Source organism: Chiroxiphia lanceolata, chromosome 29 (genome assembly GCF_009829145.1).
Source record: "Chiroxiphia lanceolata isolate bChiLan1 chromosome 29, bChiLan1.pri, whole genome shotgun sequence".
NCBI lineage: Eukaryota > Metazoa > Chordata > Aves > Passeriformes > Pipridae > Chiroxiphia > Chiroxiphia lanceolata.
The window spans coordinates 544496-565830 of NC_045665.1; the positions used below are offsets into that span (position 1 = coordinate 544496).

At 58.0% G+C, this 21335-nt stretch overlaps 3 protein-coding genes across 4 annotated transcripts in view; all 3 read right to left on the minus strand.

Annotated features, from left to right (window-relative positions):
* Window positions 1-4451, minus strand: part of COPA (COPI coat complex subunit alpha) — a 17050-nt gene extending 12599 nt beyond the window's left edge. Inside the window, exons 1-2 of the mRNA XM_032712857.1 lie at window positions 4388-4451; window positions 404-734 (exon numbers count right to left, since the gene is read on the minus strand). Coding sequence (XP_032568748.1) covers window positions 404-734; window positions 4388-4451 — 395 coding nt within the window. The remainder of the gene's footprint in view (window positions 1-403; window positions 735-4387) is intronic.
* Window positions 1-12218, minus strand: part of CD48 (CD48 molecule) — a 20597-nt gene extending 8379 nt beyond the window's left edge. Inside the window, exons 1-4 of one of the 2 annotated variants that reach the window (XR_004361120.1) lie at window positions 11946-12218; window positions 9059-9382; window positions 7818-8081; window positions 6988-7349 (exon numbers count right to left, since the gene is read on the minus strand). Coding sequence is in view for 1 of the 2 variants with exons in the window: in XM_032713157.1 (XP_032569048.1) it covers window positions 7252-7349; window positions 7818-8081; window positions 9059-9382; window positions 11946-12012 (753 nt within the window). In the remaining variant the exon portion in view is untranslated. Of the gene's footprint in view, window positions 1-6922; window positions 7350-7817; window positions 8082-9058; window positions 9383-11945 lie in introns of those variants that run through there. The other variant, XM_032713157.1, reaches the window with a different exon arrangement.
* A 2614-nt stretch (window positions 12219-14832) lies between these two features.
* On the minus strand, window positions 14833-21275 carry CD244 (CD244 molecule). Its single transcript, XM_032713156.1, has 8 exons — window positions 21145-21275; window positions 18427-18747; window positions 17445-17726; window positions 16691-16804; window positions 16143-16216; window positions 15538-15603; window positions 14985-15229; window positions 14833-14905 (listed from the first exon to the last, which is right to left on the minus strand). Exons 1-8 carry the CDS (start codon window positions 21218-21220, stop codon window positions 14890-14892), a joined length of 1194 nt encoding a protein of 397 aa, XP_032569047.1. The 5' UTR covers window positions 21221-21275; the 3' UTR covers window positions 14833-14889.
* Window positions 21276-21335: the final 60 nt, after the last annotated feature.

Here is a 21335-nt window from a genome sequence, read left to right on the forward strand (position 1 = left end):
CTGCTGCCACCCTGTTCCTGAGCCAGGCCGGGATCCATCGGCCCTCTTGTCCCCCTGGGCACACTCTGGCTCCTGTTCAGCTTCCTGCCCATCCCAAATCCCAGCTCCCTTCCTGCCTGGCTGCTCTCCAGCCCCTCTGTCCCCAGCCCAGGGGGTTGTTGTGGCCAAAGTGCAGGACCCCCCACTTGGCCTGGTCGAACCTCTTGGTTCATTCCTCATCCCCTTGGAATCAGCCCCTGGATCCAACCCACCCAGGTCCCTCTGCAGAGCCCTCCTGCCCTCCAGCTGATCCACACCCCCCCCCAGCTCGGTGTCACCTGCTGCTGGACTCAACCCCCTCACCTAAACCACCAAGAAATCCATTAAACAGTGGGGGACACCCCTGGTCCTCCCAGGGCAGAACCTCTCACCGTAGACCCTCAGCTGGATCTGCTGCACCTCCTCCTCGGGCCCTTTGCTCACGACGTACTCGTAGAGCTGCCCGTCCCCCCGGCTGGTGTTGAGGATTTCCAGGGAAAAGTCCGACCCGTGGAAGCGGATTTGCCCCTGGAAGTGGTTGGTGCAGTTGCCCCCCGAGTACTTGACCAGGACTTGCTTCTTCGGGAACGACCCCCAGCGCTTCCAGGAGGATTCCCTGAATTCCGTGGTGAGCTCCCGGAGCCTGGGGGGGACCCTCAGGATCGTTGCCTTCCCCAGAGTGCCCGGCACCGTCTCGCTCTGCCCGGGGTGCATTCCTGGGAGGAGAGGGGGGAGAAGGGCTGAGGCAGAGGGAGACTCACACCAGCCACCCCCCTCCCCATCCAGAGGAGGGAGAATCCTCCAGGATCCTCGAGGATCAAAGACAGAAACATCACTGGATACATTCTGGAGGGAGAATCCTCCAGGATCCTCAAGGATCAAAGACAGAAACGTCACTGGATCCACTCTGGAGGGAGAATCCTCCAAAATCCTCAAGGATCAAAGACAGAAACGTCACTGGACCCACCCTGGAGGGAGAATCCTCCAGGATCCTCGAGGATCAAAGACAGAAACGTCACTGGATCCACTCTGGAGGGAGAATCCTCCAGGATCCTCAAGGATCAAAGCCAGAAATGTCACTGGACCCACCCTGGAAGGAGAATCCTCCAGGATCCTTGAGGATCAAAGCCAGAAATGTCACTGGATCCACTCTGGAGGAAGAATCCTCCAAAATCCTCAAGGATCAAAGCCAGAAACATCACTGGACCCACCCTGGCAATCCCCAGGCTGGGGTTGCAGGAGATAAATCAGCTGAGGATGTAACAGGTTCTTTATCTGCATTTCCAGGCTCTGGGGTCTCCCCCCCTGTCCTGCCCCGGGGGGTGGGTGGGAACACGAGTCTGGATGTTTGTTCATCACCCCCTTTGCCCACCCCACAGGCCCCCAGGACCCAGGGAGAGACCCCCCACCCTCGGCCCCGCACCCTGAACCCGGAGGGATGTGGGTCACGGGCTTGGTGCAGCCGCAGAGGAAGCGCTGCCTCCTCCTCCTCCTCCTCCTCCTCCTCTTCCTCCCCCTCCTCTTCCTCCCCGCCCTCCCCTTCCCAGAGCCTGATTTGCATCGACTCCACAGCAGCTCGGGAGGGTTTGGGTGGGACAGGGGACACCAAAGATCGTCTCATTCCACCACGGGCAGGGACCCCTCCCGCTGCCCCAGGTCGCTCCAACCCGGCCTTGGACACTCCCAGGGATGAGGGATCCACGGGATAACCCGTGCCTGGCCCTCCCCACCCTCCCAGGGAAGGATTCCTTCCCAACATCCACCCAAACCTCCTCTCTGTCGCTCTGAACCCACCCTCCTTGTCCTGCCACTCCAGACCCTTGTCCAAAGTCTCTCCCCACATTCCTCGGGGCCCCTTCAGGTCCTGGAAGGCCACAAAACAAAGAATTGCTTTTCAGGAGGAATTTCCCCCGGGAAAGGGTGTTCAGGCCTTGGCAGGGGCTGCCCAGGGAGGTGGGGGAGTGCCCCCAGCCCTGGAGGTGCCCAGGGAAGGACTGGATGTGGCACTGAGTGCCAAGGTGGGGATGGGGCACAGGCTGAACTGGATGACCCTGGAGGTCTTTTCCAACCCAAAATCATCCTGGGATTCCCTAAAGTGCAGCCACCCGGGAGCAGGGTCAGCTCCAAACCTCCTCCTGTCCCTCTCCTGGCCGAGGGGGGTCCCGGGGGGGGGGGAAGTTTCAGGAGGGTTTCAACTCCCCCCCACCAAATTTCCAGGGGAGGGTTTTCTCCCCCAAACCCTTTGCTGCGTTTCCTTCCAGTCCAGTGACTCAGATTTGCCTCCATCCCGGGGCAAACAAACAGCTTGGGGGTTTTTTGGGGCAGGAAAAAGCGTGGGAGGAGGAGGAGGAGGAGGAGGAGGAGGAGGAGGAGGTGCCACCTCGGTGGGAGCACGGAAGGGACCCCACGGTGCCACCCCCACCTTTCCTACCGCCCTTTTTCCATGGGAATGGAAAAGAAAAGAGGGGGAATTACCCCAAAACGGGTCTGGGGGGGCCCAGAGGACCCCAAACCCACCTGTCCTGCTGCAGCAACAGAGCAAACACTCCCCCCATCACCACCCCACCACCCCATCACCCACTTTTGCCCCTTCCAAACCCCAATTTGAGCCACCCCGGGGGGGGTTTATCCCCCCAAAATGAAGCAGGAATGTGGGCACGGCCATTATCCCATGGGATCATCCACAGGGATGATCCCCTGGGTTCAGGGGGCAGGAAAAAGTGTGGGAGAAGGAGGTGGGAAAGGGACCCCACGGTGCCACCCCCACCTTTCCTACCACCCTTTTTCCACAGGGATGGGAAAGAAAAGAGGGGGAATTACCCCAAAACGGGTCTGGGGGGGTCAGAGAACCCCAAACCCACCTGTCCTGCTGCAGCAACAGAGCAAAACTCCCCCCCTGACCACCCCATCACCCCATCACCCACTTTTGCCCCTTCCAAACCCCAGTTTGAGCCACCCCGGGGGGGGTTTATCTCCCCAAAATGAAGCAGGAATGTGGGCACGGCCATTATCCCATGGGATCATCCACAGGGAGCCTCAGGAATGTCCTGCTGGGAGGTTTGGTGGGAAGCTCAGGGTGCTGGGGGGTGCTGGGAGCTGGTTTTGCCTCAGCCAGAGGAGTTTTTTTGGGCTCCTGGTGAATTGGCAGATGGAAAAGCCCCTTTTTACATCAGCTTTTACATCAGAAAAAAAAACCCTCTGGGCCCAGGAGCGAGGGGGGGATCAGCTGGAGGGGGAGGGAGGGATGGAAATGATACCCCCAAATAATCCAAATTAGGCAGAAAAAAAAAATACTCCCCCAAATAATCCAAAGTGAGCATTACGAAAAAAAAAAAAATACTCAAATAATCCAAACTGAGCATTAAAAAAAAAATACTCCCAAATAATCCAAACTGATCATTACAAAAAGAAAAAAAAAAAACTCAAATAATGAAAACTGAGCATTATAAAAAATACTCCCAAATAACCCAAAGGGAGAATTGCAAAAAAAAAAATAAATACCCTGAAATAATCCAAATTGAGCATTATAAAAAATACTCCCCCAAATAATCCAAACTGACCATTACACAAAAAATACTCCCAAATAATGAAAACTGAGCATTATAAAAAATGCTCCCAAATAACTCAAACTGATCATTAAAAAAACCCCACCCCCCTAAATAACCCAAATTGAACATTACAAAAAAACCCACATCCAAATAATCCAAATTGAGCATTAAAAAATAAAACAAAACTCAAATAATCCAAACTGAGCATTAAAAAAAATATATCCCCTCAAATAATCCAAATTGAACAGTACACAAAAAATACCCCCAAATAACCCAAACTGAACATTACAAAAAAAAAAAAAAAAAACAAAAAAACTCAAATAATCCAAACTGAGCATTATACAAAAAATACTCCCGAATAATCCAAACTGAGCATTACAAAAAAAAAATAAATACCCCCAAATAATCCAAAGTGAACATTACAAAAAAATCCTCACTCCCAAAAAATCCAAACTGAGCATTAAAAAAAAAAATCCTCCTAAATAATCCAAACTGAGCATTAAAAAAAAAATAAATAAATACCCCCAAATAACCCAAACCGAGCATTAAAAAAAAAAAAATCCCCCTAAATAACCCAAACTGAGCATTACAAAAAAAAAAAATCTCAAATAATGCAAACTGAGCATTACAAAAAAAATGCCCCCAAATAACCCAAACCGAACGTAACAAAATAAATAAATAAATAAATAAATAAATAAATAAATGAAAAATAAATAAATAAAAAATAATCTAAACTGAGCATTAAAATAAATAAATAAATAAATAAATACCCCCAAAAATAACCCAAAGTGAGCGTTTTTTGGAGAGGCAAATTCACTCACCCCAGGCAGCCCCGAGGGCGAGGAGCAGCCGGAGCAGCAGCAGCAGCAGCGACGAGCAGCTCATGTTGGGAGCCCCGGAGCTTTCTGCTGCTCTGGGGTTAAAAATCGGCTCGGGGGTTAAAAATCAGCTCCTCGCAGGAACAGGTGCCCTCGAATCAGCGCCGGTTTTGCGGGCCAGGAGTTTCCTGTTTGGGGGCTGAACGCGGCTCCTTTTTTTTCTTTTCTTTTTTTTTTTTTTTTTGCTTTGCCTTTCATTTCTCGATCGGAAAATATTCAAAATATTCGGCAGAAGCGGCCCCGGGGACCCGCGGGAGGGGAGGAAGCGGAGCGTGGAGTCGGGTTTGCAGCGGAGCCTCCTCGCCCCGACCCCCGAAAGAAGAGGAAATAACCCGTGAGGGAATCATTTCTTGTTATTTATTGCAGAATTCCCGGCGCTGGAAGCTCCGGGAGGATCCCAAAGGGAGCGGGAGGGGAGGTGCTGCCCACCCCCAAATGCTGCCCCGGTGCCCACCCCGGTGCCCACCCAGATGCCTCCAGCCCCATCCCTGCCCCTCTGGACCATCCCTGTCCCCAGCACCGTTTCCCTGCCTTTCCCACCCCAGGGCTGATATTCCAGCCCCATTCCCACCCAGCAGGACTGTCCCTGTCCCCAGCACCATATTCCCTGCTTTTCTCATCCTGAGGCTGATATTCCAGCCCCATTCCCACCCCTCTGGACTGTCCCTGTCCCCAGCACTGTTTTCCCTGCTTTTCCAACCCCAGGGCTGATATTCCAGCCCCATCCCCATCCTGGACCGTTCCTGTTCCCAGCACCATATTCCCTGCCTTTCCCACCCCAGGGTTGATATTCCAGCCCCATCCCCGCCCCTCTGGACCATCCCTGTCCCCAGCACCGTTTTCCTGCTTTTCCCACCCCAGGGCTGATATTCCAGCCCCATTCCCACCCAGCAGGACCATCCCTGTCCCCAGCACCATATTCCCTGCTTTTCCCACCCCAGGGCTGATATTCCAGCCCCATTCCCACCCAGCAGGACCATCCCTGTCCCCAGCACCATATTCCCTGCCTTTCCCACCCCAGGGCTGATATTCCAGCCCCATCCCCGCCCCTCTGGACCATCCCTGTCCCCAACACCGTTTTCCTGCTTTTCCCACCCCAGGGCTGATATTCCAGCCCCATTCCCACCCAGCAGGACCATCCCTGTCCCCAACACCGTTTCCCTGCTTTTCCCACCCCAGGGCTGATATTCCAGCCCCATTCCCACCCAGCAGGACCATCCCCGTCCCCAGCACCATATTCCCTGCTTTTCCCATCCTGAGGCTGATATTCCAGCTCCATCCCCATCCTGGACTGTCCCTGTCCCCCGCACCGTTTTCCTGCTTTTCCCACCCCAGAGCTGATATTCCAGCTCCATCCCTGCCCCTCTGGACCGTCCCTGTCCCCAGCATCTTTTTCCCTGCCTTTCCCACCCCAGGGCTGATATTCCAGCCCCATCCCTGCCCCTCTGGACTGTCCCTGTCCCCAGCACCATATTCCCTGCCTTTCCCACCCCAGGGCTGATATTCCAGCCTCCAGGAGGAACCTCCATCGCGTTTCCCAGGTCTGAGTCCCCTCGACCTGCTCTCGCTCATCCCCTTTTTTCCACGGGAAGAGCTTTGCCGGGTCCTTCCCCCTCTGATTGTTGGGAAGTGGCTGAGTCAGAAGCCCTCGGGGCGGGAGGAGGGGCCTCACGGGACGCGGGCTGGTGTTTTCGGGTGGTTTCAGGCGCACCTTTTACCGTCAGAGATGATCTGCTGACGGCAAAACTCGTGGAAGGCTCTGAGCTCCACTTCCCTGAAGAGCAGCGGGACGTGAGTTCAGCCTTTGCTGCCCCCAATGACATTAAAATGTCATTTTAAACCAGCCCTGGAGCGCCCAGGGAAGGGCTGGACGTGGCTCTGGGCTGGGGGACGAGGTGGGGACGAGTCCCAGCTTGGCCTCGGTGGCCTCAGAGGTCTTTCCCAACCACGAGCGTGAATTCCTGCTGCTGCCACCTCCAAAAAAAACCGGGGAAAGCAACGAAACTGGAAGAAGCCCGAAGGCAAAAGCCCTTCCCCCCATTTCAAAGGAGCTGGAGAGGTCCCTGGTGACCCTTTGCTGATTGTGGCCTTCAAAATCTTTGCTTAAAGACGGCTCTGGAATCTGGGATTTACGGAGATAAAACTCCTGCCTGTCCCCCTTCCTTGGGCTGGTTGGTTGGAGCTGGCAGGGGAAAAGTGTCCCGGGGCTGTGGTGACCCAGGAAAGGTCCCCATTTCTCCTGGCAGGCTGAGGGAGCACCTCCATCACTCCCAAAACATCTCCCCACCCCAAAGGACCCGTGTCCCACCATCCAGGGCTGGAACCTCCCCTGGGGGACAGAGGGGAAGGGTCTCTGTCCCCAACAAAGGTGCTGGGGGGGGGGGTAAACACACCTTTCTCCATCATTCCCCAAGTCCCTGAGCTGTGGGATCTCCCAGCCCAAAGGGGAAGAATCTGGAAAAGACACCTAAAAATGTGGTGTTCAGGTAAGTATTTAATGTGTAAACAGGTGTTTGTGAAGGTCCTCAAAGCAGGGAGGACACGCAGAGGTGTCACCACCCCGGCTCTGCCCCCTGGAGATGGTCCTGGAAAAATGCAGGATGCCCAAAATCCCCGGGAAAGGCTCAGACTCGGTGGCCCCACCGACCTCGGGGTGAGGGAGAGGGAGAGGAGGATTTCCCGGGGATTGAGGAATGCGGTTGGAATCGTTCCCTGAGCCACCACCACAACCCCTCTGCTCCCAGGGGAGCCTCATCCCGATGCTGGGGGGGTGAGGAGCTGAGGACAGAGGTGAACTTGCAGGGTCCTCAAGCCAGAGCGAGGTGGAGGAAGAGGAGGAGGAGGTGGCCCAGGACCAGCAGCCCGCCCGTGGCCGTGCAGGAGGAGGCATCAGTGGAGGATTCAACTGGAGGCAGAGGGAGATCAGGGGCAGGGGGAGGGCTCTGGAGTGATCCCAGTCCCTGAATCCCTCCCTGGGATCACTCCTGCCCCACACCAGCCCACGGTGCCGGGGGGAAAGGGCCCCACAGCTCCTGACCCGGGTCAGACTCTTCTCCCACACAACCAGCGACAGGAGGAGGGGAAACGGCCTCGAGCTGTGCCAGGGGAGGCTCAGGGGGGGCATCAGCAGGAATCTCCTCCTGGAAGGGGTGGCCAGGCCTTGGAAGGAGCTGCCCAGGGAGGTGGGGGAGTCCCCAGCCCCGGAGGTGTCCAGGGAAGGGTGACAAGGTGGGGACGGGTCACAGGACCTTGGAGTTCCCTCCCAACCTCAGCGATTCTGTGACCTGCCCTCCTCGGGGTCCCCAAAGCTGCTCTGGGGACCCTCCAAAGCCGCCCCAGAGCCCCCCCACCCCTGCACTGTGTCCCCCCTTACCCGTCCAGGAGCAGGGGTGCCTGTAGGTCAGCGAGGCGCTGTTGGAGGAGGCGGGATTGCTGACCCTGCACACGTAGGTCCCTTCCGAGGGGTTGAAGGAGACCTTCTGGACGGGGCCCCCCCCGGCCTCCAGCAGGACCTGCCGGGGGGGGACCCACTCGTAGGTCACCTCCTGGAGCCCCACGGAGCACTCCAGGGTGGCATTGCACTGCTGGTCATCGTCCTGGGTCACCGTGACCGTCACCGTGGGCTTCGGGACCACGTCTGGGAGGGAGGGGCAGCGGGATTGTCACGGTCACCCCTGGGACAGCCCTGGACCCTCAGCTCAGGAAGGACATGGAGGGGCTGGAGCAGGGCCAGAGAAGGGCAACGAGGCTGGGGAAGGGACTGGAGCACAATTCCCGTGAGGAGAGGCTGAGGGAGCTGGGATTTGGGATGGACAGGAAGCTGAACAGGAGCCAGAGTGTGCCCAGGGGGACAAGAGGGCCGATGGATCCTGGCCTGGCTCGGGATCAGGAGCAGGGCAGGGATTGTGCCCCTGGGAGGCCTCACCCCGAGTGCTGTGTCCAGCTCTGGGCCCTCAGCTCAGGAAGGACATGGAGGGGCTGGAGCAGGGCCAGGGAAGAGCAGCGAGGCTGGGGAAGGGACTGGAGCACAATTCCCGTGAGGAGAGGCTGAGGGAGCTGGGGGGGCTCAGCCTGGAGAGGAGGAGGCTCAGGGGAGACCTCCCCACTCTGCACAACTCCCTGACAGGAGGGGGGAGCCGGGGGGGGTTGGTCTCTTCTCCCAGGCAAGACAAGAGGGCTGGGGCTGAAGCTGTGCCAGGGCAGGGTTGGGTGGGACATCAGGAAGAATTTCTTTGCAGAGAGGGTGCTCAGCCCTTGGGATGGGCTGCCCAGGGAGGGGGTGGATTCTCCATCCCTGGAGGTGTTTAAGCCCAGACTGGACGTGGCATCAGTGCCACGGGCTGGGAACCACGGCGGGGTTGGATCCAGGGTTGGACTGGACGATCTGGGAGGTCCCTTCCCAACCCAGCTGATCCTGGGATTCTGTGATTCTATAATTCTATGATTCTATGATTGATTCTTTGATTCTATGATTCTATGATTCCATAATTCCATAATTCTATAATTCTATGATTCCCCGATCCCATAATTCTATAATTCTATGATTCTATAATTCCATGACTCTATAATTCCACGATTCCATGATCCTCTGATCCCCTGGTCCCCCCAGCTCACCGTACACCCTCAGGGTGACCCTGTCCTTGTCCTCCCTGCCCGTGGCATCCTCCAGGTACAGCTGGTACTCGCCGCTGTCTCCCTTCTGCAGGCGGCTGATCCTCAGCGAGAAGTTGCCCAGGAGCTCCAGGCGGTCCCTGCGGGCACTGGGGGGGTACTGCACCTTCTGCTGGGGGTCCCAGCTCGCCAACTTCCTGCTCTCGTTCAGCCTCCAGTGGATCCGGGAGTAGCTCCCGTGGCCGTGCTCGGGGCTGGGGCTGAGGCACACGGACCCCCCGACGGCCCCCACCACGGTGGCACGGTGGGCACCGCACTGTGCCAGGGCTGCCAGGGACAGGGTTGGGGCTGATGGACCCCCCCACAGACCCCGCTGTGGGCACCACACTGTGCCAGGGCTGGGGGGACAGGATTGGGGCTGATGGACCCCCCCACAGACCCCACTGTGGGCACCACACTGTGCCAGGGCTGCCAGGGACAGGATTGGGGCTGATGGACCCCACAGTGGGCACCACACTGTGCCAGGGCTGCCAGGGACAGGATTGGGGCTGATGGACCCCACAGTAGGCACCACACTGTGCCAGGGCTGGGGGGGAGAGGATTGGGGCTGATGGACCCCCCCACAGACCCCACAGTGGGCACCACACTGTGCCAGGGCTGCCAGGGACAGGATTGGGGCTGATGGACCCCACAGTGGGCACCACACTGTACCAGGGCTGGGGAGGAACAGGATTGGGGCTGATGGACCCCACAGTGGGCACCACACTGTGCCAGGGCTGGGGGGGACAGGATTGGGGCTGATGGACCCCACAGTAGGCACCACACTGTGCCAGGGCTGGGGGGACAGAATTGGGGCTGATGGACCCCCCCACAGACCTCACAGTGGGCACCACACTGTGCCAGGGCTGCCAGGGACAGGATTGGGGCTGATGGACCCCACAGTGGGCACCACACTGTGCCAGGGCTGGGGGGACAGGATTGGGGCTGATGGACCCCCCCACAGACCCCACAGTGGGCACCACACTGTGCCAGGGCTGCCAGGGACAGGATTGGGGCTGCTGGGACAGGATTGGGGCTGATGGACCCCCCCACAGACCCCATTACGGTGGGCACTGCACTGTGCCAGGGCTGCCAGGGACAGGATTGGAGCTGCTGGGACAGGACCCCCTGACAGACCCCACAGTGGGCACCACACTGTGCCAGGGCTGCCAGGGACAGGATTGGGGCTGCTGGGACAGGATTGGGGCTGATGGACCCCCCCACAGACCCCATTACGGTGGGCACTGCACTGTGCCAGGGCTGCCAGGGACAGGATTGGAGCTGCTGGGACAGGACCCCCTGACAGACCCCACAGTGGGCACCACACTGTGCCAGGGCTGCCAGGGACAGGATTGGGGCTGCCTGGCCAGGACTGGGGCTGCTGGAGCTCCTCCCAGGCCGCCTCCGTTCCCAGTGGGATGGTGGGACTGGTGGGACGGGTTTAACTCCCCAGAGGAACTGGTGGAACTGGTTTAACTGGTTCCATTCCCCAGTGGAACTGGTGTAACTGGTTTAACTGGTTCCATTCCCCAATGGAAGTGGTGTAACTGGTTTAACTGGTTCCATTCCCCAATGGAACTGGTGTAACTGGTTTAACTGGTTCCATTCCCCAATGGAACTGCTGTAACTGGTTTAACTGGTTCCATTCCCCAATGGAACTGCTGTAACTGGTTTAACTGGTTCCATTCCCCAATGGAACTGCTGTAACTGGTTTAACTGGTTTCATTCCCCAGTGGAACTGGTGTAACTGGTTTAACTGGTTCCATTCCCCAATGGAAGTGGTGTAACTGGTTTAACTGGTTCCATTCCCCAGTGGAACTGGTGTAACTGGTTTAACTGGTTCCGTTCCCAAAACGGAAACTAATAAAAGCGAAAGCCAAGCCAAACAAACCTTCCCCAGGGTGGAAATCCTGTTTGTCGCGGACGGCGCCGAAGGCGTCGGGAAATCGGGAAATCGGGAATTCGGGAGCAAAAGGGGGTCACTCGCTTCTCCCGTGGAGGGGGGGGGGGTGGAATCCGAGGGGGAATCTCAGACTCCGTCCCTCTTTCCCCCCCAGACTGTCACTGGGAGGGGCTCTGTTGGATAAACCAGTTAAACCAGTTACAGCAGTTAAACCTGTTGTGTTAGAGAAATAAACCGGCTGAACCAGTTCCTCTGGGGAATGGAACCAGTTAAACCAGTTACACCAGTTCTGTTGTAGAATGGAACAAGTTAAACCAGTTACACCAGTTCCATTGGGGAATGGAACCAGTTAAACCAGTTACACCAGTTCCATTGGGGGATGGAACCAGTTAAACCAGTTACACCAGTTGCATTGGGGAATGGAACCAGTTAAACCCGTTACACCTGGATCCTCTCCAGGCCACCCCGGAGCGTGGTGGTGGCTGGGGGGTCCCATGGGAAGGGAACCAGAGGGTCCCATGGGAAGGGGGCCAGGGGGTCCTGTGGGAAGGGATCCGAGGGGGTCCCATGGGAAGGGAGTCAAGGGGGTCCCGTGGGAAGGAAGCCAGGGGGTCCTGTGGGAAGGGAGTCAAGGGGTCCTGTGGGAAGGGAACCAGGGGGTCCCATGGGAAGGGGGCCAGGGGGTCCTGTGGGAAGGGAACCAGGGGGTCCCATGGGAAGGGGGCCAGGGGGTCCTGTGGGAAGGGAACCAGGGGATCCCATGGGAAGGGAGCCAAGGGGTCCCACAGGAATGGAGCGGGGGGGGTCACACCTCGGGAGCAGCGCCCGGATGGGAAGAGCCAGGGGGGAGAGAAAGTGGGGGACGGGGAGGATTCACCCCAGCACGTCCCCAGGGTCCCCCACTGTCCCCAAACCCAACCCCACCAGCCCCTCATCCCGCCGCCGTACCTCGAGGGACGAAGAGGAGGAAGAGGAGGAAGAGGAGGTCCAGGTCCACGAGGAGCCCCAGCGCCATCTTCTTTACCCCGTTTTCTTGGGGTTTTTCCCCCAAACCCAGGGGTGGGAACCCCCCCCTGGGCTGGGTAGCTGCTCACTGAGGAATCCCCCCCTTCAACCCGAGCCTGCAGCCCCCCCTGCCACCGTCCCCAAAGCCGGGGCCGGGCAGGAAAGGAGCGTCAGGGCCCTTGATTAACACCCTTGATTAACAAGTTCCCCTTCCGGACTCGGCGGGAAATCACCCGCCCTGGCCTTGAGAAACCCTGAGAAACCCTGAGAAACCCTAAGAAACCCTGAGAAACCCTGAGAAACCCCGGATTTTGGGGCGCTGATGCCGCCTCGCGGGACCCCCGGGAACAGGCAGCAGGACCTGAACCCCACAGGACCTCAGGGATCCCCACCACGGCCACCCCAAAACCATCCCGAGGGTGAATGGGACACAGACCCCAGGGGTCTCCTCTGCCCTTTAGGGTGGCCCAGAGACCCCCCAGGGTTCCCATTTCCCACCCCAAACACCCAGGGTGGTCCCTGTGCCAACCCTGGGGGTCTCCTCTGCCCTTTAGGGTGGCCCAGAGACCCCCCCAGAGTTCCCATTTCCCACCCCAAACACCCAGGGTGGTCCCTGTGCCAACCCTGGGGGTCTCCTCTGCCCTTTAGGGTGGCACAGAGACCCCCCAGGGTTCCCATTTCCCCCCCTGCATGCCCAGGGTGGTCCCTGTGCCAACCCCGAGGGTCTCCTCTGCCCTTTAGGGTGGCCCAGAGACCCCTCCAGGGTTCCCATTTCCCACCCCAAACACCCAGGGTGGTCCCTGTGCCAACCCTGGGGGTCTCCTCTGCCCTTTAGGGTGGCCCAGAGACCCCCCAGAGTTCCCATTTCCCCCCCTGAACACCCAGAGTGGTCCCTGTGCCAACCCCAAGGGTCTCCTCTGTCCTTTAGGGTGGCACAGAGACCCCCCAGGGTTCCCATTTCCCACCCAGGGTGGTCTCAGTGCCCATGTCTGAGCTCTGGGTGGCACCAGGGGAGGGGCAGGTTGGGAATTGAGGGGGAATTTCCCCATGGAAAGGGCGGTGAGGCCTCGGAAGGGGCTGCCCGGGGAGGTGCCACCTTGGGGGTGCCCAGGGAGGTGACAGGGACACCTTGGAGGTGACAGGGACACCTTGGGGGTGCCCAGGGAGGTGACAGGAACAGTTTGGAGGTGACAGGACACTTTGGGGGTGCCCAGGGAGATGCCAGGGACACCTTGGGGGTGCCCAGGGAAGGCCTGGAAGTGGCACTGAGTGCCCTGGGTGGGGGGACAAGGTCAGGACGGGTCAGGATGACCCCGGAGGTGTTTTCCAGCCTCGGTTATCCCGGAATTCCATGGGATGAGTCACCAACACTCCACGCGCTGCCTCCACCTCCCTCCCACCACCGGGAAAAGGCGGGATTTGAATTCCAGCGGGATTCCTTCCTGGGATTCCTTCCTGCCGGACACACCCGGGGCCTTTGTTCGGGATGTTCGGGACCCGCGGGGGGTAAAACGGCCGCGGCTCTTCCCAAACAAAGCCCGACGGCGGCACCCGCTGGGCACTGACCCAGTTCAGTCCCGGCAAATCAAAATGAAAATAAAAGTAATTTCAAAAACAAATTAAAAAAATAAAATATAAGTGTTAAAAAAATAAAAAATAAAATATATGTGTTTAAAAAATAAAAATAAAATATATGTCTTTAAGAAATTAAAAATAAAATATATGCATTTAAAAAAAAAATAAAATATATGTATTTTAAAAGATAAAAAATACGTATTTAAAAAAATAAAAAATAAAATATGCGTATTTAAAGGATAAAAAATAAAATATGCGTGTTTAAAAAAATAAAAATAAAATATGCATTTTAAAAAAACTAAAAATAAAATATGCGTATTTTAAAAATAAAATAAAATAGAATAAAAATTAAAATAATTTCAAAAATAGAAAAATAAAATATATGTATTTAAAAATAAAAAATAAAATATATGTATTAAAAAAATTAAAAATAAAATATACGTATTTTAAAAAATAAAAATAAGGCAAAAAATAAAACAAGTATTAAAAAATTAAAATAAAAATAATTTCAAAAATAAAAAATAAAATATATGTATTTTAAAAATAAAAAATTACATGTATTTTAAAAAATAAAAAATAAAATATACATATTTTTAAAAATAAAAATAAGGCAAAAATAAAATAAATATTAAAAAAATATAAAATAAAAATAAAATTAAAAAGCTCGAGCCTTGACCCGGTTCAATCCCAGAAAATTAAAATAAAACCAAAAGTAATTTCAAAAATAAAAAAATAATAGATATATATTTTAAAAATAATAAAAAAAAATAAAGATTAAAAAAAAAATAAAAATAAAATAAAAGAACCTTGAGCCTTGACCCAGTTTAATCCCAGCCCCGAGCCAGGGGATCCAATGGCAGATTATTGGGGTGTCTGTCCCGAGACAATTCCTGCCTCCTCCCCGTGCCCGGGGTGCCTTTTGGGGCTATAGAGGGCCAATTAAGGTAATGAAACAAGCAGCACAACCCCCTCGTGCAGCTCAGCTCGTGTTTGCTCCTGAAAACCAATTCCCAAACCCGTCAGGAGATCCCACCCCCTGATCCATCCCCGCGGTTTGGAGACAAGTTTTCCATCCCAAAGTCTTCCCTCCAAACCTCCAAACCGCCGCTGGGGGGGGGGGTGGGATCCTTCCCAAAAAAAAAGTGTTTCTGGCCGTTTCCATCCCAAGGAAACCCCTGAGGGGCGCTGGAATTTCCAGGTGCTCCGGGAAAAACCAGCTGCAGAGGGGAGGGAATTCCCTCGCCGGGGAATCAGGGGAGGTGGAGAGCGGCAGGGGTCGGGTGTGGGGCGCACAAGGAGGGGCTCCAGGGCCTCAGACCGCCCAGATCCTGCAGGGAATTCAGGGATTCAGCACGTGGAGACTCCCAAAAAAAACCTTTGGAAATTCCCTCAAGGATCATCCGGTACCTCCAAGAAGGCGGTGGAGACCAGGGCGGGGTCCAACCTCTTCCTCCGGAGGGAAGGAGGCTGTGGGGGAGAGTTGGGGAGGGTGGGAGTGGGAGGGTGACCCCAAACGCCCGAGGGGGACACGGGGTCGGGGTCAGCACGGGGGGGTCGGGGGGGAACCGGGACAATCTCACCCTCCTGCCCGGCTGCACCACGGAGTAGAGGGTGCAGCTCCCGGGGCAACGCTGGCACCGGGGTTCCTCCTGCTGGGAGGGGGGAAGAAAAGCGAGTTTTGGGGGTAAAAGAGAGGATTTGGCAGCTGGGAGAAGCAGATCCAGCCTGGGGTGTGCACGGGGGCAGCTCCAGACCCCCCCGGAGGGGGGGGGGGGTCTGGGGGGTCATTTATTTTTGAAATTATTTTTATTTTTATGTTTATTTTCTGGGATTAAACCTGGTCGGGGCTCGGGATTTTTTTTATTCTATTTTTATTTAAAATATTTTTTAATATTTATTTTATTTTTTGCCTTATTTTTATTTTTTAAAATACATATAGTGACCCCAGGGGTGACCCTACCTGTTTTGGGGGGCAGACCACGGCGTACACGGTGTTGGGGGCCTGGGGGGGCTCAAGGGTCCCATCCTGGGGGAGGGAAAAACCCAATATAATTAAAACAAAAATACCCCCAAACAGCCAGAGATGGTTCAAAGGCTCAGCTCGGGGTGAGCAACAATCCCAAATAGGGAATGTTCCCTCAGGCAGTGTGGGGTTGGATATGAGGAGGAATTTCCCCATGGAAAGGGTGGTCAGGCCTTGGAAGGGGCTGCCCAGGGAAGGGGGGGTTGCCCAGCCCTGGGGGTGCCCAGGGAAGGACTGGATGTGGCACTGGGGGGACAAGGTGGGAATGGGGCACAGGGGGGGGACTGGATGCTCTTGGAGGGCTTTTCCCACCTGAATTATCCCAGGATTCTGTGTGGGAAGGGGACACACCCAGGGACACCCCCAGCACTCACAGGGTCTTGACTGCTTTTGTCTCTTCCCACCTGAATTATCCTGGGATTCTGTGTGGGAAGGGACACCCCCAGCACTCAGGGGGTCTTGGCTGGTTTGGTCTCTTCCCACCTGGATTATCCCGGGATTCTGTGTGGGAAGGGACACCCAGGGACACCCCCAGCACTCACAGGGTCTTGGCTGCTTTTGTCTCTTCCCACCTCCTCGTAGATGGTCAGGGGCTCCTCCACGTGTCCGGGGGGGGCTTTGGAGGGTCAGTGGGAGACATCAGAATCCCTGGATTTGGGGGGGGGGGGTCCGGCCCTCGAGCAAAGCAAAGCAAAGTAACACAAAGTAAAACAGAGCAAAGCAAAGCAAAGCAAAGCAGGGGGAGAAAAAGGTCCCTGGGCAACTGGGAGGTTTGATTTGCTCGGCAGCTCGGGATAAACTGGATATTCCCGAGTGGAAATTGCCCCCTGGATCCCAAAGGCTCCAGGTTTGGCTTCCTGGGGTGCTTCACCCAGCAGGGATGGGCAGCAGGGATGGGCAAAGGCTTCTGCCCTGGGCAGGGGGGGTGACAACACCCCGTCCTTCATCCCACATCAGCCCCAGGGGCAGGAGAATCCCGGGAAAAGCATGAGGAACACGACTGGAGGCAGGAGAAGGGTGGAGAGGCACCCAAACCCCCCCTCCCAGCTGCCCATCCCACCAACTCCTGCACCCAAGGACAAACCCAAACCTTCTGGGGTTTTCTTCCTTCGCTTCCTCCACCAGCAGCAGGTGACAACGAGCAGGAACAGGGGCAGTGCCACGGCCGAGGCCACTGCAGGCCACAGGATGAGGTGGGAAAGGTCTGGGGGGGAACCACAGAAGCCCAGAAGAGTTGGGGTTGGGAGGGACCTCTGGGGATCATCCAGCCCAAAACCCCCTCCCCGGCCAAGGAAGGGTCACCCCGGAGTGACGGGACAAGGGAATGGTTCACGCTGACAAAGAACAGGTTTCGTTGGGATATTGGGAATAAATCCTTCCCTGGGAGGGTTGGGAAGGGCCTGGCAGAGGTTTCCCAGATAAACTGTAGGTGCTCCATCCCCTGGGAATGTCCAAGGCCAGGTTGGAGCAGCCTGGGATAGAGGGAGGTGTCCCCACCCATGGCAGGGGGTGGCACTGGGGGAGCTTTAAGGTCCCTCCATCCCAAACCATCCCATGGTTCTACAACTCTCTAAATTAACACATTTGCCTTTTATATAAAACCAAAATACATAAATAAGTATATATTTATATATATTTATATATTTATGCTATTTTATTTTCTTTTCTAGTGCTTTTGAGCGCTGATTTTTTTTTTTCCCTAGTGCTCCTGTGCATTGAAAATACGTTTGTTTGGGGTTTTTTTTTTCTCGTGACCTCTGAGATCTGGGATTCTTGGGACTGGCTGACGCACGTGGGGTCCCCTCCCGGCTCCGAGGGGGAATTTCCAGGGGGAAAACCATCACCTGAGCGGCGACAGATGCCGGCGATGTCGGCGCTGGCCACGCCCCAGCTCACGGGGTTGCTCGCGTTGCAGAGGCAGAGGGTGGGATCGGCGTCCACAGGGACCCGCTGCAGCAGCCGCGGCTGGTTGTGGTGCCCCGGGGGGGCTCCCGAGGGATCCCCGCTGCAATTCCAGCTGTAGGAGACGCTTCCAGGAGCGGGAACGGAGCAGGACAGGGAGATGTTGCACCAGCCCTGCTCCCGGTGAAGGGTCTGTGCCTGCAGCTCCGGCCAGGGAATGGGATCTGGGGGGACAGGGGGGTGAGAGGGGACAGGGGGGTGAGAGGGGATGGGGGACAGGGGGACAGAGGGACAGGGGGACAGGGGGACAGGGGGACAGAGATAGAGGGACAGGGGTGATGGGGGGACAGAGGGACAGGGATGATGGGGGGACAGAGGGACAGGGATGATGGGGGGGCAGGGGGACAGAGGGACAGGGGGACAGAGGGACAGGGGAACAGAGGGATGAGGGGACAGAGGGACAGGGGGACAGAGGGAAAGGAGGACAGAGGGACAGAGGGACAGGGGTGTTGGGGGGACAGAGGGACAGGGGGACAGAGGGACAGGGGTGATGGGGGGACAGGGGGACAGAGGGACGGGGGGACAGGGGGACAGAGGGACGTGGGGACAGAGGGACAGGGGGACAGAGGTGATTGGAGGATGAGGGGACAGAGGGACCAGGGGACAGAGGGACAGGGGGACAGAGGGACGGGGGGACAGAGGGACGGGGGGACAGAGATGATGGGGGGACGAGGGGACAGAGCGACCAGAGGACAGAGGGACAGAGGGACAGGGGGACAGGGGGACAGGGGGACAGAGGGACAGGGGGACAGGGATGATGGGGGACAGGGGGACAGGGATGATGGGGGACAGGGGGACAGAGGGACAGGGATGATGGGGGAGAGAGGGACAGAGGGACAGGGCAATGGGGACCCGGCTGCTCACCCCACACCCGCACACAGAAGGACAGGACGGCGACAGCTCCCGATGGATCCTCGAACTCGATCTTATAGACCCCACTGTCCTCCCTCCTGACCGGGGAGATCCTCAGGGACAGGGTCTCCGGCTGGAAAACGGCTCTCCCAGGAAAAGAACCCCTGGTGTAGGAGACACTTCCATCTCTCCGGGCCGTCAGGATCCGTTCCCGTGGTCCCGCACTCCTGTCCACTCTCCAGTGCACCTCTGTCCACCCCTGCTGGTGCCTCTCCGGCCGCAGCTCCAACATTCCAGCGCTGGACACGGCTCGTTCGCGGCACTCCCGGGCTCCTGAGGCAGAGGGGGATGAGCCCCAGGTGAGACTGTGAGCCCAGAGATGCTCTGTGGCCACGGGGGGACACGGCCCCAGAGCCCACCCATGGTCCAGACCCCCAGCACAGCCCCTCGTGTCCCATCTCCACCCCAGAGATTCCACTCCCTCCTCGTGTCCCACCCCCATCCCGGGATAATTTCGCCCTCTGGACCATTTCTCTCCTCTTGCTGCTCTCACCCCCTTCTCAGAGCAGCCCCGGATGTCGAGGGCTGTGGTGGAGGTGACACAAAACACCCCCCAAACCCCGGGGACATCCGGAGGGCCGAGGGCAGTCGGGGCCTCGCCGCTTCCTGGGGGCATCTGGGGGGGACCTGGCACAGCCCTGGCTGCACATCCCACCCATCCCACAGCTCCACCTGCTCCCAGGGCAGTTTTCCTTTGCTTTGGAGGCTCCAGGCAGCTCCAGCTCCAAGCCTGGTGTTTGCCAAGCAAAGGACCCCCGTCCTCTCCAGGGCACTCCTGGAGATCAGGGATACGAGAGGCTGGAGCGAGGAAAAGGCACCAAAATCCTCCCCTGGGGAAACGGGAGCAGGGACTGCTCATCACCTGGAACCCGCAGCTCTTGGAAAGGGGCAATTCCCGCTGCTTCACGTCCCAAATTTCCCGCGGAAGGCGGGGATTATCTCTGGGAGAGGGTTTTAATGCTCTTGTCCAGGCTGCTGGAATTGAGGGGCGGGGGGGGCTCATCCCGGAGAAAAGGAGGCTCAGGGGGGACCTTCTGGCTCTGGAATTCCCTGATGGGAAGGGGGAGCCCGGGGAGGGGGGTCGGGCTCTGCTCCCAGGGAACAAGGGACAGGAGGAGGAGGAGGAGGAGGAGGAGGGGAAGTTGTGCGTGCGAGCCGCGGGGCTGGCGCTGCAGCAGAGCCCGGCTTAACCGCGGCGGGGGCCGGGCGGGCTCAGCAGAGCCCGGGTTTAACCACAGCACCACCTGGGGGGACGTTTTGCAGCTCAGCTGAGCCCGCGGTTGCCGCAGTTCGAGCTGCTCCGGGCGCTCAAACCCCCGCCCGGTGCAGCTCAGAACCCCCCCGGCCCTGCAGCAGCGGGGGAAGGGGGAGGGAAGGAGAGAGGGAGGGGATGCTCTCCTGGTCTCCCAGAGAAGGGTGTCGTGATGGGGAGGCACAGAGATCACGGAATCGTGGGACGTCCTGAGTGGGAACAACCCACAGGGATTGCCCAGTCCAACCCCTGGCCCTGCACAGACACCCCAAGGATCCCACCCTGTCCCCCTCCTGCAGCTCTGGCAGCTTTGGGGCCGTGCCCGCTGCCCTGGGGAGCCCAAACACCCTCCTAAAATCCAGCCTAACCCTCCCTGGCACAACTTCAGCCGTTCCTTCTGCTCCTGTTGCTTCTCACCCAGGGCAGGGATCGGAGCTGCCCCTCCTGAGGAAGCCGCAGCCCCCTGAGCTCTCCCCTCAGCCCGAACAGACCGAGCTGCAGCCAGAAGATGCTCCAGGGCCGAGCCGGACCCCAAACCCGGGCTTTTCCCGGCTCCCCCCGCACACAAATTGCTCTTTTTTGGGAAGAAGACCCTCGGCCGCCAGCAGCTCCCCTGGAACCGGGGGGGAAAGCTGCTGCGTTTGTCCGGCAGAGGGATTTGACCTGGGAAAGCCGCGTTTCTGGGCGCGGGAAAGGTCACGGCCACGGGCATTGTTGAGCCAGGAAGTGGCTACTTTCGGTCAAACCCCCCCCCCCCGTGCCCAAAACGCTGCCCGGGGAAGGGGGAACTGCCCCCCGCGTGAGAGCCGGCCCTGGGCAGGGGGGGGTGCGGACAACTGAGGAAAAGCCCCCCAAAAACCCACCCGGCCTCTCTCCACCTCCCCAGGGACCCCCCTTACCCCCCAGGCCGTGACCCCGCGGCCCCGCCCGGGCTGAGCAGCCCCTCGGTGCCAGCTTTTCCCTGGCACCCGCATTCCCTCATCCCCCCCTTTGTCCTCTCGCCCCCTCCGGCCTCCCCCGCACACCCCCGGCCCCAACGAGCCCCCAGACCCCCCCGGGGGAGCCCCCTCCTCACCTCGGCCGCTGGCCACGACCACCACCAGCGCTGGGGGGGCACCGGGGACCCCCGCACCGGAGCATCCCCCGCGCCAGGTCCCGGCAGCCCCGGGAGGTGCGGAGAACTGAGGAAAAGCCCCAAAAACCCACCCGGCCCCTCTCCACCTCCCCAGGGACACCCCTTACCCCCCAGGCCGTGACCCCCCGGCCCCGCCCGGGCTGAGCAGCCCCTCGGTGCCAGCTTTTCCCTGGCACCCGCATCCCCTCATCCCCTCCCTTTGTCCCGCCGCGGGACTCGCCCCCTCCAGCCTCCCCCAGCCCCAACGAGTCCCCGGCCCCCCCCGGGGGAGCCCCCTCCTCACCTCGGCCGCTGGCCACGACCACCAGCAGCAGCAGCAGCAGCGCCGGGGGGCACCGGGGACCCCCGCACCGGAGCATCCCCCGCGCCAGGTCCCCGGCAGCCCCGAGAGGTGCGAAACTCCCCCGCGGCGAGTGCCCGGCGGCGACTTCCTCCCCTCCTGCCCTTCACTCCCTCCTCCTCCTCCTCCTCTTC

What these genes read in the sequence shown, in the direction of transcription:
- CD244 (XM_032713156.1), bottom strand. Translation starts at nt 21,220, where the DNA reads ATGCTCCGGTGCGGGGGTCCCCGGTGCCCCCCGGCGCTGCTGCTGCTG. An exon ending in CTTCTGTGTGCGGGTGTGGG is followed by an intron (nt 17,727 to 18,426) that starts GTGAGCAGCCGG and finishes CTGTCCCCCCAG; the next exon opens with ATCCCATTCCCTGGCCGGAG. An exon ending in ACAAAAGCAGCCAAGACCCT is followed by an intron (nt 15,604 to 16,142) that starts GTGAGTGCTGGG and finishes TCCCTCCCCCAG; the next exon opens with GATGGGACCCTTGAGCCCCC.